Here is an 18071-nt window from a genome sequence, read left to right on the forward strand (position 1 = left end):
TTTTATAATAAATGAGCTCTTCTGCCGGAATACAGGAAGTTTTATGCAGAGTTCCTGCAAATACTTTCACAGTTGGCAGTCATCTTAATACTAGTAGAGCAACCAAATCTCTCTGGAATGAAGGATATCATTAATGTTGCTTGACAAATTTGAGCTATTATGAATAATATATGGTATATGACCCTATGGGTCTGAACCAAATAAACTTTTTTTTTTCAAAACTATTGGTAAGAAGGATTTTTTTTATTACTGTGTGCCAAGCTTTTGACTTCCATGAACTGATTTTTGGTTTGTAAAGGGTTCTGAGAACAGCCCTAAATTTTCACATGACTTCTATGGCTTGGCACAGCTGGAGTGCCTGGAGCAGCCACCTGGCTTTCTTTAGGGTTGTCTCTCTGGAAAGAGAGTAGGAAAGAGAGTAACTTACTGATTAAGTTTTGCTCTGGTGTGTGACTCAAGGAGAGTTTAAGTGGGTTGGCCATGGGTGGCTAAGGGAACACAGAAATTTTTGCTTTCCAATTCTAAATTTAGAATATGCATTTCTCACAGTTATTTCACATCTGCGAAAGTTACTTGAAGAGTATGAATATGTGGAAAGAGGGTAAAGATTTCTGATTGAAATGTTGGGTTTTTTTTTGTTTTGTTTTGTTTTTTTCATTCCAGTGAAATGAAGCAGAAGTTGGATGAAGAGGGTAACAAGTGCAGCATCCTTTCCAAGCAGCAGAAGTTCAATGAGCACTGCTGCATTCGCTGCTGCTCTCCTTTCACATTTCTTATCAACAGCAAGCGACAGTGCCAGGACTGCAAGTACAACATCTGCAAGAGCTGCAGCACTTACCAAAAGAAGGAGAAGGCTTGGATTTGCAGTGTCTGTCAGCAAGCAAGGTAAAGGCCTATTGTTCAACAACTTGTGCAAAGCAGCTGTGGCCTGATAGGAGCTTTTCCTTGCATTTTTCAATAGTTAACTCTGGTGGGATAGGATGTGAAGGACCTGTTTATGTAGAGGTTGATTTATTCCTGATGTGCCTGGTTTTTGTAGAGGTTAATTTGTTCTGAGAGTGTTTGGTTACCTGTTGCATTTTCGAGGCTTGTTTAGCTGGACTGATGTATCAGTAAGCAGTAACTGGGCAGCTTGTGCAGGACTGGGATGTCCTGGGACACCTGTGTTGTTAATGGTACCTGGGCACAGATGGTGGTAAGGTAGTTAATAGTCTGGCAGCTAATCCCACTGATGGGTCAGGAATGGAAGGAAGAATATTTGTGAATAGATCATCCAGCTGTGACTGTGTTTTAGAGTGCTTTTCTAAATGCTAGCTTTTTCTAAATGCTTGAGCTTACTTTGGCAAGTGGTCAAAGAAAATAGTGCTGCAACCTGTTATAATTCATAACATCTGCTAAGAATATGCTGCTGAGCTTCTATTTGCAGAGGGTATCAGGGACTTACTGTCTCACCCTTCTGAGGATAACAGAGCCCCAACATTTGAAGATGGCACCAGAAAAACAAAGCAAAACACTTAATAGTGACAGAGGGGCCATTCCTTAGATGGTGACTGTGATAGCCCTAGTCTCCAAACTCCAAAAGCAGCCATAGCTGTAGTGACATAGCCCTGTAACTCAGACAAGAAGGGTGAATGAAGTAACTCAATTCCTTATGGTTTAATTTTGACTACTGATAACTAAAGCAGCTGAGCATTTGTGACAAAGATTATTATTAAGGCTGTTTATTCTTCATCTTTCTCTTTAGTGGAGAACACAGGATGAAGACAAGAGATAAGTCCCTTTGCAATGCTTTATGATACTCCTGTGCACACCAAAGCTGTACTATTCCTTCTTGCTTCCCATTAAAACACACTTGAAATCACAGAATCACCAGGTTGGAAGACGTGATTCAAGATCAAGTCCATCCCATATCCTAACACCTCAACTAAACCATGGCACCGAGTACCATTTCCAGTCTTTTTAAAAATACATCCAGGGACAGTGACTCTACCACTTCCCCAGGCAAAAAACTCCAGTACTTCATCACTCTTTCTGTAAAATCTTTTTCCTAATACCAAAGCTATATCTCCCTTGGTGCAGCTTGAGTCTGTGTGCTCTGGTTCTGTCAGTTGCTGCCTGGTGAGAGAGACCAACCCCCATCTGACTACAAACACCTTTCAGGAAGTTGTAGAGAGTGATAAGGTCATCCCTGAGTCTCCTTTTCTCCAGGTTAAACAATCCCAGCTCCCTCAGTCATTCCTCATAGGGCTTGTGTTCCAAGCCCCTCACCAGCCTTGTTGCCCTTCTCTGGACATGCTCAAGCATCTCAACGTCCTTCCTAAACTGAGGGTCCAGAGCTGGACACAGCACTCAAGGTGTGACCTCACCAGTGCCGAGTACAGCGGAAGAACGACCTCTGTAATCCTTTTGGCCACACTATTCCTGATACAAGGCCAGGATGCCATAAGCTTTCCTACAGGATCTGTGAATTAAGTGTGTGCCCTTTGTCACAGGTCCTTAAAATCATAGGGAACCCAGATAGAAAATGCCAATTTCCAAACGTCAGTCTTTGAAGCTGAAAGGTGATTGTGTTCTTTGGGGTACCTGATCCTTCTCTGCTTTTTATTCTGGAAAACCTACAGAAACTCCCTTTTCCCTGGTGAGGAGGTAGAGGAATGACAGGAGGATCTTTTCCAGGAACACAGAGAGCTGTGGAGCCAGTGCTTGTTTCTGCCTTAGTCATTCAACCATTTCATATTACACCTCTTTCTTCCATTTATCCTGCGTTCACCCATATGGGCAGCAGCACAGCAGCCAGGTTTGTGGATGCTGATGAACTGCACTTAAAGTACCTTTTGCTGACTTCACAGAAAATGTCTCTGTAGAATTTGATTTCAGAAGAAAAATCTGTAGCTATATTATAAAAATGCTATTTCTGACCCTTGAAGTCAGGGCTTTGCCCACAGTGCTGTGCAGCCCACAGAGTCACCCACCTGTAACTTAGTTATAAACATTTTCTTTATTTATGAGACCTGAGACACATTTTGAGTTATTTTTCAGTGAATAAATTAACTACCACTGCTGGTGATCATTTTATGTTCCAGTTTATTGGACTGTGCTACTTACAAATCCCTGCCGGTAGATCAGGGACTAGTATTCCTCAGAGGCTGCTGGTTTTTTATTTGGGGGGGGGGGGGGCCTTTTTTTGTCTTCGGGGGGGTGGGGTGTAACTTTTTGGGGTTTAACTCTTGGTAAGTCTTTCTTTCAGGGAAATGCACAACAGTGTGTTGTGAGTTCCTGTCATCTTCTCAGTGATTTATTCCTCAGGTGGACTGTGTTCTCTTGCCTCTCCCCGGCTCCTCTGCTTCTATCTTTTATTTTTAGGTTTGATAAGTCAGCACAGGTAGTAGAGGAGGTTCTTGGTTTAGCTGTTATTTGCCTGCACATCTTACTGCACAATAGAAAGTGAGCTCTAGTGGGCTAGAAATATCTGAAGACTGTGTTCTACACTCAGGAAAAGCTGACATGTTGAGTTAGTTTTTCAAGGCTTGACCCCACTGGAGATACCTGTTTGATTTTCATCTTCCAAGGCAGACATCTACATTAGCATTGAGCAGAGAGCAAAAATTCAGGTCACCATTTGAAACATAGAACATTTGTAGAAAATAGGTCAAAGAAGTTAGTGTCTGCTTCTTCCAAAAACAGAAAACTCATCAACAAGCCTGTGAAAACTTTGGTGTTTGAATTCCTTTAAGGCTCATCTCCTGTTGCTCTGAATCTTTTGAAAGTTAGAAATTTGGCTTGGTGTGGAATCTCATGCTCAAAAATGTCTTTACAGCAATGTATGAAATAATCTTGTAAAGAACAGGAGAACCTCCATTCAGTTTCCCAATTTTGCAGATTTAGCACACACATTCTGCAAATGCTTTTTGATTTAGATTTCTCTCTGAATACTATTAATAATGTTCTTGGGAGTTTCACCTCTCAGGTGTATTGTCTTAGTCTGTAAGTACTCTTTGATAAAATTACATAATACTAATTTCAAGTTTTTGATTTCTGTGTAGTGCAGTTCCAATTTTTGGAAGCCTAGTACAATGAATGTCTCCTTATTAGGCACCTGTCAGACAATGTATTTAGGCAGCTTGCTGAGGTCTATACTTTTAAAGTCCTCTTGGCTAAGTAGATTCCAGGCACAGTTTCTTTGCCCTCTGAATTAATGCTTTTGATGCCTGAGACAGAGGTTCTTTGCTTATTTAGTAGAAATAAGGCATGCTTTCCACATGTCTGAGACCACTTTTCCATTATCTAAGGATCTGTATCCTAGAATACCCTGCTTGTGATACTCTGCTTTACAGTTTAACACATGTATTAATAAAAATAATTTCAAGAAAAGAAACAGCAACAAAAACCCCAAAAACAAACAAAAAACAAACCAACCAACCAAACAACAACAACAAAAAAGCCCCCCAAAACCACAATTCATTAAAATGCATATTTCTGCAGGTTTTCTGAGCTAATCACATTTTACTTCTGGCCTGATTAGTATGAGTACCTAGAGTCAAAGATAAAACAAGGTGTACAAACATCTGGCTGTCCACCTCAGCTTTTCATGACTGTCATGCATGAATTCCCCTGTGTTCTTGGTTCTTTTCTTCTGGTCTCACCATCTGTATGCTAAAAGATTTCTGTCTCTGTTGTGAGTGGGAGCATGGGCATCTAATCCTTTCATGCCTTCACATCCATCTGTCCTGTGATTTTCTCACTTGTTCACAAAACCCTTGTTCAGGTGGTGAGAGTTCATCACTTAGTGCACTCCTGTTTTGCTTTCTTGAGCCAGGCCATGGGTAAGATGGTCTGCAGGAAGTCATTGTTCTGCTTTATAAGAGCTACTTTGTGGTGGTGGGCCTTTGCTAGTAACAGTGATTAAGACAGAGACCCAGTCACTGGTCCTTTTCTTCTTTATGTCATTAACTAGTGAAAAGCAGTCATGCTGCCCATACTCAGGCTTCTAGCAGTCAAAGCAGTGTTTTGGGTGGCTCAGACTGGTTCTCAAAAATTGTCACACGGGTTGCTTGCAGCATAGATTTATTTGAACACTTAAGAGAACTGCTCCTTTTTTGTTTTAACGTTGGTTTCCTTACACCCAATTTAATTGCTGCTTTTAAAAATAAAAGTCTTTTCTAGAACTTGAAAGTTAGTTAGAGTAATTAGATATGCATTAAAGTGTTTTTAATGCACATCAGAGAGATATTTGAGAAAATACATTAAGGCCTAGTTTACCTGCAGTACCCAATACATTTGTTCTGCAACTGGCACATATTGGAATTAACATTAATGTAAAAATGGAGCAATGCTCTTGATAAAATGAAAATTGCAGGAGAAAATAAAAGTCTAGAGTCACTTGGCAATCAGAACACTCTTCAAATAGAAAGGAGCTTTGCCAGCCTCAGGAAAATATTTCCTGAAAATATTTCCTTTGTATTTCATATGGAGGTCTCTGTAAGACAATGAAATGTGTTTTAATGTCAGCAGAACAAAGCATGTATTTGTGGAAACATAGAGTTGAAGTTAGCCTGCTGAAAGGATACATCTCTTCTTCTTAGCTGATACAAGTTTTAGTTTAAAACACTTTACAGTCTCTACAAGGAAAAAGAGGGGGTAAGCACCAAAATTTGGCAAAACCTTGGTATGGTACTTGAGGAAAAGTAATATGTCTGGTTAATAACTGAACTTCATACTTTTTTGTTTGTAACAAAAACAGTTTCAGGACTTAGTTGTGGAAAACTAATGAAGATATAATGCTGCTTAGCAATTTTGTTTTTGCCATTCAAACAGGCTCAACCATCTGGTAAAAGGAAGCTGAAATATATTTTAGGTAGTCTGCCTCAGCCATAGCTTGGAGCTTTGTGTACAGTTTTGTGACAGTTTCTATTTCTGCTGTTTGAGATCCCTGTCTGACATTAGTGAGAACTTTTACAGAACTTGGAAGCTGTGACATTGTCAAGTAAATGCCAAGAAAGGTGTTTTTCCTTCCAAGATCATAGAATTTTATAGTAACGTTCACTTGCTCTGTGGCATAGCACAGAAGATAAAGTCTTAGTTCTATCATGTGCTTGTTGTCTTCATTTGACCCTTATGGGTCTTGTTCTGATTTTTTGAAAGTCCTCTGAATGATCCCATTCATATTGTACTTAAGGGATTTACTAATTTTAAATAAATTGCTGTGAAAATTATTTTTCTCAGCTGCATATACTTGTAGAAATTCATGCAATTCCTTCCAAAAATGTGTGCTGCTGTATTCAAATATTTTTCTTCCTCCTTGCACTTCTCTCTGTTTAGTATCCTGTTGCTTGACCTCCTTGTCCTTACCATGCTTTAGCATCACAGTGGTTCATAGACATCATATCCTTTTGCTCACTGTACCTATGAAGAACAAGGACAAGAGCTTTGATTTTGCACAGGAGCCAAGAACAGTCTTTGGTTTATTCAGTTGTTCCCTAACTGGAGGAGGAGAGAGAGAAATGTGCAAACGGGTTGCTTTGACAGGTTGATCTCTGCTGGTTTTTTTTTTTGCTATACTGATCTGTCTTAATTATTTTGAAGTATGCACTGTGAAGAATTTCATTTCTGCTAGACAGAATAAAGCTGAACTTGCGTAATGTACAGCAGACTGCAATGCTGCACTTAGCTTTAAGAAAAGTATCTAAAAATGGGATTGAATAGGAAAGACAGGTCTATTAAAACAGCTAAATACAAGTGCTGATTAGGCGATCTTTTCTAGCTTTTAGTAGCCTTGGAAGTGAATGTGTGCCTGAGTGCCTGGAGTGTTTTAGAAATCAGTGTTTTAGAAACTCTGGATTCCAGTTTTAGCTGTCAAGTGACCTTGGGGAAACTACCATGTGTCACGTTTCCCCCTGTGCAGAATGGATTTGATGACCCTGAGCACTTGGAGGTTAGTGGTTAGAAAGTTAAATGCTCTGGTTGTAAAGTGCTAAGTATTATTAATGTGCTGTTATTAGAGGAGTTTTGCTGCAGTCAGCATGGCTAATCCTTTGTGGTTTTCAGTTGCACAGAAAGGTAAGTGCTTGGATTCTTCTAGGGAATGAATGAGGGTAAAATTTTGCAGCTTTATGTTCAATGTTAATATATAAATGCTTGCCTGTGTTTGGCTTCACCTACCTTCAGTAAGTCAGGGTAAGAAAGGATATTAAACATTTATCCTATCAGTAATAAATATTGTAACTTTAATAAATTTATTATATACAAATTCTAACAATATATTTAATACATTTATAATAAATAAAATAAATACATAAATATTGGGACTGCTAACCTGGGAGGATCTGGGTATGACAGGATGTAACACAGTTTTTCCACATAGTAAGCAGCATACAAATTATAGGTTGACCTTACTTAGCCTTTCAGTTTTGCAAAAGCTGAGGGACTCTTAGTGAGGGTGACAAATTAAAAGCTAATTAAAAATGCACAAGATTTTTTAAGTATGGGCACTTAATGTCACATGGGAACATCATGCCTTACAGCAGCTGAGATAGAAAATATTAAACATCAAGCACAATTTATGGAAGAATTTGCCTTGCATCAGTTCTTCAACTGGAACTTCATGTGCTGTTCATCATAAAATGTATGTAATAAAGCAAAAAGCCATGCTATGGTTAACTATGCTACTCTAGAAGTAGCACTAGGAAGAGCAGAGTGCCCTTTCACACAGACCTACCACGGAACATTTTTGAATTATCAGTAATGAAGGATTGCTACCTGGTTTGATGTGTGTTTGTTTCAGCATTTGGTGAATCTTCATGCTTTCTTCTGCTGTATCTGTGCAACCACCAGTATTTAAGGAAGTACAATTTGCTGTGGTTAGCAAAGGGGTTGTTTTTCTTGGTGAGAAAATTGGAAATCTTCTGGACTTTTAGTCACTGGCAGTGAATGGAAGTAAATGTGTCCTTCCTCTAGCTAGAACAGTTTGCAGTATTACCCTCTTAAAACATTCTTGTGTTACAAAAGAAGTTAAAGTGAGAATTTATCATTTTTATAAAAGATTGACCACATCAATAAATGTCACTCCATGTTCTTATTGTTTAGGCCTACCTTTCGCATGAAATAGATACTGAAGCACTTACTGCTTAAGATGTCTCCAATAAGAATCAATGAGATCCTACATTCACATATTCCATCCTGCTTCTGCAACTAGAGGGAAAAGGAAGGTGGAAAAAGCAATTGCCCCGTGTCTGATGAAGACGAGGTTTTCCAAACTTGTGTGCTGCATTAAGTATTTGGGTTTCTTGTACTTTTTTTGTAGTAGCATATCTTCTCTGCATCTAGATTTTTGTGAAGTCTTCTTTCAGATAAGCACTGAATGAATCTGGTTAGAGAGTTAATTACTCTTCTTATATCTTCCACTCTCTCAGCTTTCAAAATATGACCCTAAATTTGTGGATCATGAAAAAAATTGTAATGGTTACCTGTTACCTGTTCAGGAAGTGTGTTTCATGCACTTTCCTTTCTAACATCCCACCTGTGTCTTTTGCTAGAGCTGTCCAGGCAGACATCTTCTCCATTTTAGGCCAGAAACTAAGACAGCTCATTTATTTATCTTGTTTTCACAAACAGGATCATGTTAACATAGTGGAAAAGCCATCTCTGACCTAAAGCTATCTTTGAGTTTCCACCTCCATTCATTTCAAGCTGTTTTACTCATTTTTAAAATTTATTTTTGTAGAAGCAGCTTCAAAAAATGAGGATTGAATTTTGACATAGTGCCTAAATAAAAATTGCCTGAAACCAGAACACTTTTGCTTGCAGAAGCTGTGAACTCCTTGGAAGTGCTGTTTGATCATAGCAAAAGAAAGCTTTTGTTTTCAGATTAGTATTGGATTTATAGTGCGCACGGGATTTACTGTGATAAATTGTTTTCATCAGAAAGGTGCTGCAGTAAAAATGAAAATTCTTCACAGTAATTGGAAAATAATGAGGGCCAACATAAAAATAATCATACCAAATATGCCTTCCATTCTCCTTATACCCTCATCCCCCACCAAAATATTTGAAACTTTTGTGCATTTCTGGGAATCAGCATGATGTGGCTTTACAGTTTGACTTTTGTCTCTGGATGTTAGAAGCCAACAGGGAGTTGCTAACATTCTTTCGAAGGAGTTTTGTTAGTCCCTTTTCTCGAGGCTGTTCTGTGACAGAGCGCCTTCCTGAATTAATGCTCTTGCTGTGGGAAGGAATCTTTGTAAGGTAATGAGGTGGGTGTGGCTGCTGGATTTGCTCTGATTCTTTTGATTTGAAATTTAATATGCTCTAAAGTCTGTTGTTGTAACTTGGCAAGTCAAGTCTCTCAGCAATATGTGGGAGTCAGATGCCCATACTGCTTCATTTTTGTTTCATCTCTGTTTCTGTCCATTGATGTGAAGACTGGAGGGATGCTTCTCCAGCCACCTGACTGAAAAAGACTTCCTTCTCCTTTCATTAAGGTCCCAAGAGATAATTAGTATTAAATGAAAGTCTGTTAATCTAATTAGGAAATACTGTTTCCCGTCATCTGTCACACTCTGAGGTTGTATGTGAGATTATTAGCGTAATGGAGACATCATGGTTCACATTGTTCTCAATTTGCTGATGACAGATTTGCTTTGTCTTCATGGTTTTTCCTGGCCATCTATATAGGAGCTTGTAGAATAGTGCTGAGAGTATGGAAACCTGAATGAATGCTTGTGAGATAAAGGAAACCTGTATAAAGAATGGTAGAAAGTGCATCAGGAGTCACAGTCGTAATCTTGTCTCTAATGTGTTTATAAGGGTTTCATAACCTAGGGAATTTCTTGAGCTCTCTGTATCTAAGGTAGTTGCAACTCTCAAAAGCACTTTCAAATTCTGGCAAGATAAAAAGTGAATTAATATCTGTTAGCAGCAAGGAAAAAAATTATGGTGACTTGTCCCAATCCTGCAAACTAACCATTAGCCAGGCCTGTCTGTGGTGGCAGAGCATATGCTTTTGGAAATTGTCCTACTGGGAAAGACTGAGAAGTGTGAATGTACCTCCACTGTGAGCTACATTTTGAAGGACCCTGCCTTCTGTGCTTCAGAAATTCTTAGCCATTCATTTTGGGAGGGTGGAGTAGTTCTCTTACATGTTCTAAAAAACGCCACATTATAACTGGTGCCTTTCAGTCTCTGGCATTATAACCAATCACAAAATGCCTTCTTGTGTTTTGTATCTAGGATCCAAGGGCTATTGGATGTAAGGGAATTTAAGGCTAATATGCTGGAATGTGTCTGCACCAACATTGCTCCCTGAAACTCTGCTGAGTATGGACCACTCACACAGAAAACATACTTAACTAGTGTCTCTGTTAGTCCTGAGTCTAGTGTGGCAATAGTGGTTATTTTTCTCATTATGTAAATGATAATTGGAGATTGAATATTCTTGAGAGACACCAGCTTTCAAAGTAATCTTACTTAGGGTTTGCGTAGAGAGGGTTGGTTTTGAGATGTATGAAAGCATACTTTACTGAGTCCATTCTGTGCGGTACATTTAAATACTGTATTTTCTACTTCTAAAGTGTTGGGGTTGCTACCAAAGTAGGTGGTTCTGGCAAGACAAACAGCAACAGAGTGAAAGGAGATTGACAGGAAAAGTATAAGGAGGAGGGTGAGGGAAATAGTACAGTTGTAGTTTGAAAAATTAATCAAGTAATTGTAATTCCCAACTGGCAATTAAACAGCACATATCTGCATAAAGGATTAGTAACACTAGAGGATAATGCTCAGGATCCTGAACAGCACTTCCAGTATATAATTTGCAAATGGTTTGATGGATACCTGCCTCAAACACTCCATAAGCTACCACATTTCAGTGCTTAATATAATTAACAAACACAGACTTCCAGCTTTACAGGTGGCTGGCTATGACTTTACAACATGTTGCATTAATATACTTAAGGAAAAGAAAGGACAGCTAGCTGGAAAAATTACACTGTTTATTCCTCCTCAGGTGTCAGGGTTCTGTGCTACCTGCCAGGGCTGTAGGGGCTGGGGCTCTAGCGAGCTCCTCTGGTGATAAGAGTGGTCCAAGGTGAAACAGAGCAAATGATTCACAGCAGGTTCTGCAGGGCTTGCAAAGGCAGCAGGTGATAGCCTGAGAAAAATGCAGAGGTAAATTCAAAACAATCACTTTTGTGATACCTTTCTTTTTAGTGACAGCTCATTTTGATAGGATTAATGGATGCCAAATAAGCTTCCCAGGTGATCAGCATGGACTAGCTACAGTAACAGCATCTAGAGTAATCAGGATGTGAAAAACATTGAGCAGGGAGTCTCGGGACAAAAGCCCTCTTTGACCTCAGTCAGCCAGTCCTTAAGCCTTGTGGGCTTTATTTAAATCTGCTGACTTTCAAAGGGATATCGAGACTGTGCCAAATGAGCATATTTGTCACCTCTGGAAGGTTTGCTCCAAGTTTGGCAGTGTTCTTCCCCACAGCTGCCATTGCTCAGATGCACCAGCTACTGATATTAGAGCATCATGTGAGGAAATTACTGCCTCGAAATTCAGAAGGTTGGCTTTCCTTCACATGATCTCTGTCTAAGGTCAGCTGTGTTAAACTTTGCATGCCTGTCTTGATTTGAAAGGACAGGTATTTACTAAGAAAGGCAGAAGCCTCCCTTTGAAATGAAGAGTGTGATCCCTCCTCCCTACAAATTATAATTTTGGAATTAAAGGAGCTCTCAGGGAAAGATATGAGGATAGGAATAACAGTTCTTTACTAATATACCTAACAAGGCAAACAAAAAAACCCCAACGGTTATGAAATTACCCACAAACAGAACAGTAACTCAGTCCCAGTGTTTTTTGGCTGCAGGTACCTTTTCCCTGAGCTGCAGTTCCCGGTGCTGGGGGTGGGCGGGTCCCGCAGAGCTGCAGGAGGGCTGGGGGTGATGGCAGCGCTGTCCCAGGGGAGAGAGAGATGGAGAGAGAGCCCTCCGCTCACGGTGTGGGTCCTGGTGCTCAGCAGAGTGCTGGATGGTGGCAGGTTACAGTGAGAAGGGAACAGGGCAGGGTCCGACAGCAGTGAGGATGGCTCCTGGCACTGGGATGGCAGGGAGGCTGGCTTCGGTGATCGTCCTTCTCGTCCGAACTCCACAGGGGAAAATGGGGCGAGCCAGAGCCTTCCATTTCCTCTTCTGGATGTTTGGATATCGAGGGGTTTCCCTCTTCTCTCCCCTCCCCCTTGCTGTCAGGGCCCAGTCAACAGGTATCTTAGCATGACAATGGGGAAAATTCCACAGAGGGAAAAGGGAAAAGACCAACCCGCAGGAATGCCCCAGGTCCTTTTTGGTTAAATATAATAGATGATGATGGTAATTCCTTTATGTTTAAGAGTAGAGCTTCTTGGGAAAGCACCTTCTCTAAATTTAGCTCAAATCTCAGGCACAGAACAGCTGATGGGTGCTACCAGAATATACATACAGATCAGCACCACTTCTGAACTCTTTTATTTTATAAAACAGTGTGTGGTTTAGCCTTTTCATGAGCTTTGTTAGCTCCTGTCATACAAAGATTCTGCTTCCCTCAATTCACATGTAGCACTCCAGTTATTAAAGGGCACATTGAAAAGCTGCCACTGCGGCATTGCTTAAGCTGAAAAAGTTGTCAGAATTACTTTGTAAAATAAAAAGTGAATGTTTGCCTTCTCATTGTTGAAGCCAGGCAATGACTTCTGAATTGTGTTGAGTCTCATGAGCTGTCTGATATCTGCACAATTTTCATTTAGGTTATGAAGACATCACTGTGGCTTTCAAAATTATTTGGACACTGCCATTTTCCTGGATGGTTGCTGATGTTGATTCTGTGCATTTCAAATGTCTCTGAATGGTTTTTAAAGGGCAGAAGAACTTCAATTCAAAATATAACTTTGATGTGTAGTTAAAGGTAGAAAATTAATATACAGATTTTGCTGTGGAGGTAGAGTGCTTCCTCCATGTCTCTCTGTATATTATATCACAGATATAGATGAGGACTTTTAGATTTTTTTATAGTACATGAAGGGAGGAAGTATTTTTATTACTCTGTAGGTGACAGAATTCAGGTGAGGAAGTAGAAAGTGGACCTGGATTCTGCTTACTGCTCAGAAAGTGCTCACCATCTGGTACTGAGAAGGTCACTCTGGCTTTCCCTTTTTTGGTCCATTATAAGAGAAATGCAATCTCTACCTTGATAAAGCTCATGTGAACTTTATAGACACACACACACACACACATATATATAAAATTTTTTACTTGCTGTCATATAGACCTGAATTGTTTAAATAAAAGCCATAAATGTGGCAGGCTCCATATGGGAAATCAGGGTTTTGGAAGGCTCCAGGCTCTGATAAACTCACTGTGTCTTGAATGAGGAACAACAGATATACCATCCACTTAACTAGGTTAGACATTTAAAAACTTTTTTCCATCTGCATCCTCTGTAAGGTTCAGTCCAGAGCCTCATCCTATCTATCAGAAGGAGAGCATCTCCAGTCTACTTTTTTCTATTATCCTTGTTGTGTGTGTCTGTGTGCTCTGTGCCTTATTTTGGCCAGAGTTTGAAAAAGGGCTTTCCATGGCAGAAGAGCATGTTAACTTTGTTTTACCCACAACGTAGGTCCATGTTCAGAAAGGCATAAAGATGGCTCAGATTTTCCTGCCTTGTGTGCTGTAACATGGGAAAACAGTGGAATGGTGGGGACATGGGTTTCTACCTTAAGATAAAAAAAAAAAACAAAAAACCCACACTGTAGACTTTTAAAAGTTGGTTTATACTGCAGTGGTGTGTTTTTCAATGGTCAAGGTGGTGCAATTGTACCTGAGAGACACACATGTAGGAAAAGCAGCCTTTCCTGTCCAAATGATTGTCAAGTCAATATTGAAGAGAGTTCACTGGTAAATTCCTTAGTGGAGAACATAGCAGATGGGAAATCTTGATCAGAAAAAAAAAAAAAAAAAAAAAAAAAAACATAAAAATGAAGCCTTGCGTTTAGCGAAGGGAAACACCTCCTCCATAGTAGCTGTCTTTAGCTGCTAGATTTCATGGGTTTAATATTTTTTTTAATAGTGAAGCAAAAATCTAAAAAGTGTGCTTCTTCTGGTTACCACATTGACATTATCATGCATTCTAATTAACAGACTGTTTCAGGCTTGTGTCCAGGGCTGGATGATTTGGTTGAAATAGGACAGCTGATGCAATAAACTCTAAAAATTGTCCTACATTGAGATTATTCACAAGTAGCCTAGTCCGTTGTGATGGGATTTCTTAAATCATAGCAAATCCTGTTCATGAAATCAAATATGGGTGTACTTATGCAAGTGGCAGCTCCTCCTGTCCTTTCTGGGAAGACCAGCAGATGAAGTTTACAAAGATGCACCTGGATACCCAGGCCAAGATTGAGAGCTTAATATAAGTGTGACTTTGGATTCTGTATGTTATTTCCTTTTTGCAGGGCTTTTAGATATAATGATCTAACTTATTTCCTACATGTTTCATCCTGCATGTTTCAACTAACTTCCATTGTTATAACATGTATAATAGAAAATCAGCATGTAACAAAGCATGATTCTTGCCGTTTATTAGTAAGGTCTGGATCATTCTGCAGATGTGCTTTGTGTAGCGAGGAGGCTGTTTTTAAGCATTACTGATGGAACCTCCCAGATTATTTATTTACATTTGGCAAGAAAAAAAACCCTCAAACACTATGTGATGAGAAAGAATTAGCTTAATCAGAGAATGCTTTTAACTGGGACTATGTATTAGCCTGAATTTCCTTATTAGTGGGCAATTTCTATTAAGGCAAGCCAGAAAGCATAACTGCCTTACCATGCTTTTGTGATGGCTTTCTTGTGCTAAAAATGTCTTTTGCCTTTGGTAGCAAAGATTCTGGCAAATCTAAAGAGATCTGGGGTGGGGAACCAGGTGCTAAGTATCTTTTTTGCTTCTCTGTGATGAGACTTTTTCTAATTCTGTCAGAACAGCAACATATTGGTTGTTTGGCTCTTTTCCCTATTTGACATATATGTAATACAAGCAGAAAATCTTTTTTCCTCACTTGCTTTCACTTGTGCACCATCTTCCTAGAGGAGGTAAAATCTTCCGTGGTACCAAAACCCACATAACAAATCTTCAGAGCCCCTGCACTGGCACAGTGCTGTTTTCAGAGCACGGAGGCTTGCTCCTTTCAGGCACAGGTCTCACAGGTTTGCCCTGCTTTTAATTCTAGCTGAATAATTGTCTCCAGATGCTTCTATAGATTCATCTCAATCTGAACAATGCCCTCAGAATAAATTCAGCATTTATGGCCTCTGAGAGTCTGCAGAAAGTAAAATGCTTGTACTGTTATCATTCGGATTTATTAGATAGTTGCATTTATGCCTAATAATTAAAAATATGCAGCATCAGGGGATATTGCCACGGGTCTGAAATAAATTAATTCAAACTGACATCAAGATTTAAATGAGCTTGGCTTTTTCTTATGACAGGGAGCTGTACCATCTCACTTTTTTTTCTCTGAACAAATTTCTAACTTAGTCTAGATTTGCAATAGAATTTTTTTGTAATAACATAATAAGCTTCTTCCATGAGGTGAGTTGCATAGCTTTCTACTTTTCAAAAAGAATTGAAATTTTTGGTTATTTTCCTTCAGTTACTCCTGCTTTCATAAGTTTGCAGTGAAAGATCACAAAATATTTAGTGCCTTTTAAGTGGTTTGCACAAAACCTCTGCAAGATATTGTCTGAGGTTCTGTGTTTCCTTTGATGCCAAAGATTTAGTTCTGTGTAAAAGTACCATGTCTAAACAGCTTTTCTGTGTATTTATAAGCTCTTTGGCCTCATTACAAGAAGGACATGAGAAATGTTAATTTAAGGTATTTAAAAATCCACAGTGGTGTTGTCAGAGGGAGGAAAAACCACCCTGAAACCAAACTTGCCTTTCAGAGTCAGTGTGCATATATCTAGTGGGATCATGTGGTCCTGGTTTAGCTTATATAAATAAATATGAACTATAAATAAATATTCACTAACATAATCTGTGAAATTTACTTGATGTTATTATGTCAATACTGTTTATGTTTCCATAATTGAAGTCAAAATGAATTAAATATTTGAAGCAGAGCTCCACAAAAGGGGAACTTCACAAGAAGTATCCTTCATATTGCTGCTAAGATTAACAAATACATCTAGGGGGTTGAAGTAAATATTCTGCAAATTTTATAAGTATCTTGGTTAATTTGAATTTAATCTAATTTTCAAATAATTTCTCTCCATAATACAGCATAATGACAGCACAGGACAAACTATTCATACTTCCCATTTCACTGAATCACTGAAGCCTTTTGTTATGTATGGGGAATTTTCTCTTACAACATGGTTTTTCTGCCATTCCCTATAATGAAAGTTTCTTTTTCAAAAGGGAATTAAGACAATGTTTCACTGACAGAAACTCTTAAAATCCCTTTGCTGTCTCAGAATTACTTCCCCTATACTCTTCTGTTCAGCAGGACAGTCTTTTAAAATGCACATTACTCACTGATCTCTTAAAGAGAATAGATCTCAATGCATTCTGGGGCAGACAGCAGTTTTGAGCTGTCCCTGCTCTGTTCAGTATCAGCATATTCGCAATCTGAAGTGAACTGCAACTTTCGTTTTGCCACAGTACAGTATGAGTGGGAATGAAAAATATTCTTGAAAATCTTAAACCTGGGACTGTGAGCCTTATAGGACTGCAGGTTATGATGATGGGTACTGCTTTTAGCTGTTTCTTTAATTCTGCTTTGCAGTTACATACCTTAATGTAGCTGGATCTATTTGACCTTTTAGTTTCATAGGTTTGAAACACCAGACACAAACTTGCAGATTTTTATTGTTTCTTTGACTTAAGTTTACTTCTTGACTGCAATGCTAGATTGAAATAGGCTTAAAATTTAAACCCAAATGTTGAAATTATAGAACAGGTTAAAAAAGTCTAGATTTTTTTGAGACAATTTAGGCAGTTCATTTCCCAGTAAAAATACTAGGAATTTCATCTTGTAAATAATAGGTCAGGTACTGAGAAAACTCAGAGCAAATGAACAGACAAGTGAATGAATTAAAAGAAAAATGTAATGTACTCTGCAGAGAAATTCCTCTCTTTATGATTCCGTGCTTACACCAGATACCTGCTATTTAAAACTTGAGCCATTTTCCCAGAGACCTTCTATTTGTCATTGGTCTCTGATTATATTTCCTTGGTATAATTTCACTTTTCTGTTTTCCCATTCTCTAGGTTTACCTTGAAATACAAGAGCTGGTTATTTTTGAGAAAAGATAGAGTTCTGGTCAATCTTGGTGCTTCTGGTTACTTTTACCAACATTATATTTTATCAGCTAATACAATAAATTTACTCTTTGCATCAGTAGTGATCTAGTTGTCTTTCTTTGCTTTTAATGTTTCTTAAAACATTTTTAACATTCTGTAGAATCTTGAGGCCTGCAAAAAGAAAATCACTGGGATCAATTGAAGATAATCTAATGCTCTAAGTATCTTGGTGACATAAAGGTGTTTAAAGACCTTTTTAAGCTGCAGTGGTGAGCACATGAGAGATATGTCTTGCAATGATTAAGCAAGAAGACTGTGAAGGGATAACTCAAACATATGCATTATAAATTCTTTTCAGTTTTGAGATTTCTCACTGATTTGCCCACAGGACATCTGACTTATTGTGGTCCCACTGCAGAAAAGAAAAAAGGACTATCTAGAGGTTAAAGCTGTTATTTGTTTTATTTGTTTCAGAAGCTGAGAGTAATGTGGTCAATAAGCCAAAAATTGCCCTGGAGGCACACCTTACCTTTCTTTGCAGTAATGTTCACACCTTCTGTAGATCTCTTGCAAAGAAAAGAACAAACTAAAGTAAGTCTTCCTCATGTGATATTAGCCTGAGACCTATGTGCATCTTTAGCAATGTGTGCCTATTTCTGCAAACCTTCCAGGTCTTTGGCACTCGAGCAGCAGGTGGTTGTAACCCTTTGGGAGGCAGGCTGAGAGTAAAATTCGATACTTTGTC

At 38.9% G+C, this 18071-nt stretch overlaps 1 protein-coding gene across 4 annotated transcripts in view; it reads left to right on the top strand.

Moving 5' to 3' along the window:
* Window positions 1-18071, top strand: part of MYRIP (myosin VIIA and Rab interacting protein) — a 202058-nt gene that overhangs the window by 88476 nt on the left and 95511 nt on the right. For all 4 annotated transcript variants that reach the window (XM_062496893.1, XM_062496901.1, XM_062496909.1 and 1 more), the window contains exon 2: window positions 664-885. In XM_062496893.1, the coding sequence (XP_062352877.1) occupies window positions 664-885 (222 nt within the window). The remainder of the gene's footprint in view (window positions 1-663; window positions 886-18071) is intronic.

This window comes from Cinclus cinclus, chromosome 1 (assembly GCF_963662255.1).
Source record: "Cinclus cinclus chromosome 1, bCinCin1.1, whole genome shotgun sequence".
In the NCBI taxonomy this organism is placed as follows: Eukaryota; Metazoa; Chordata; class Aves; order Passeriformes; family Cinclidae; genus Cinclus; species Cinclus cinclus.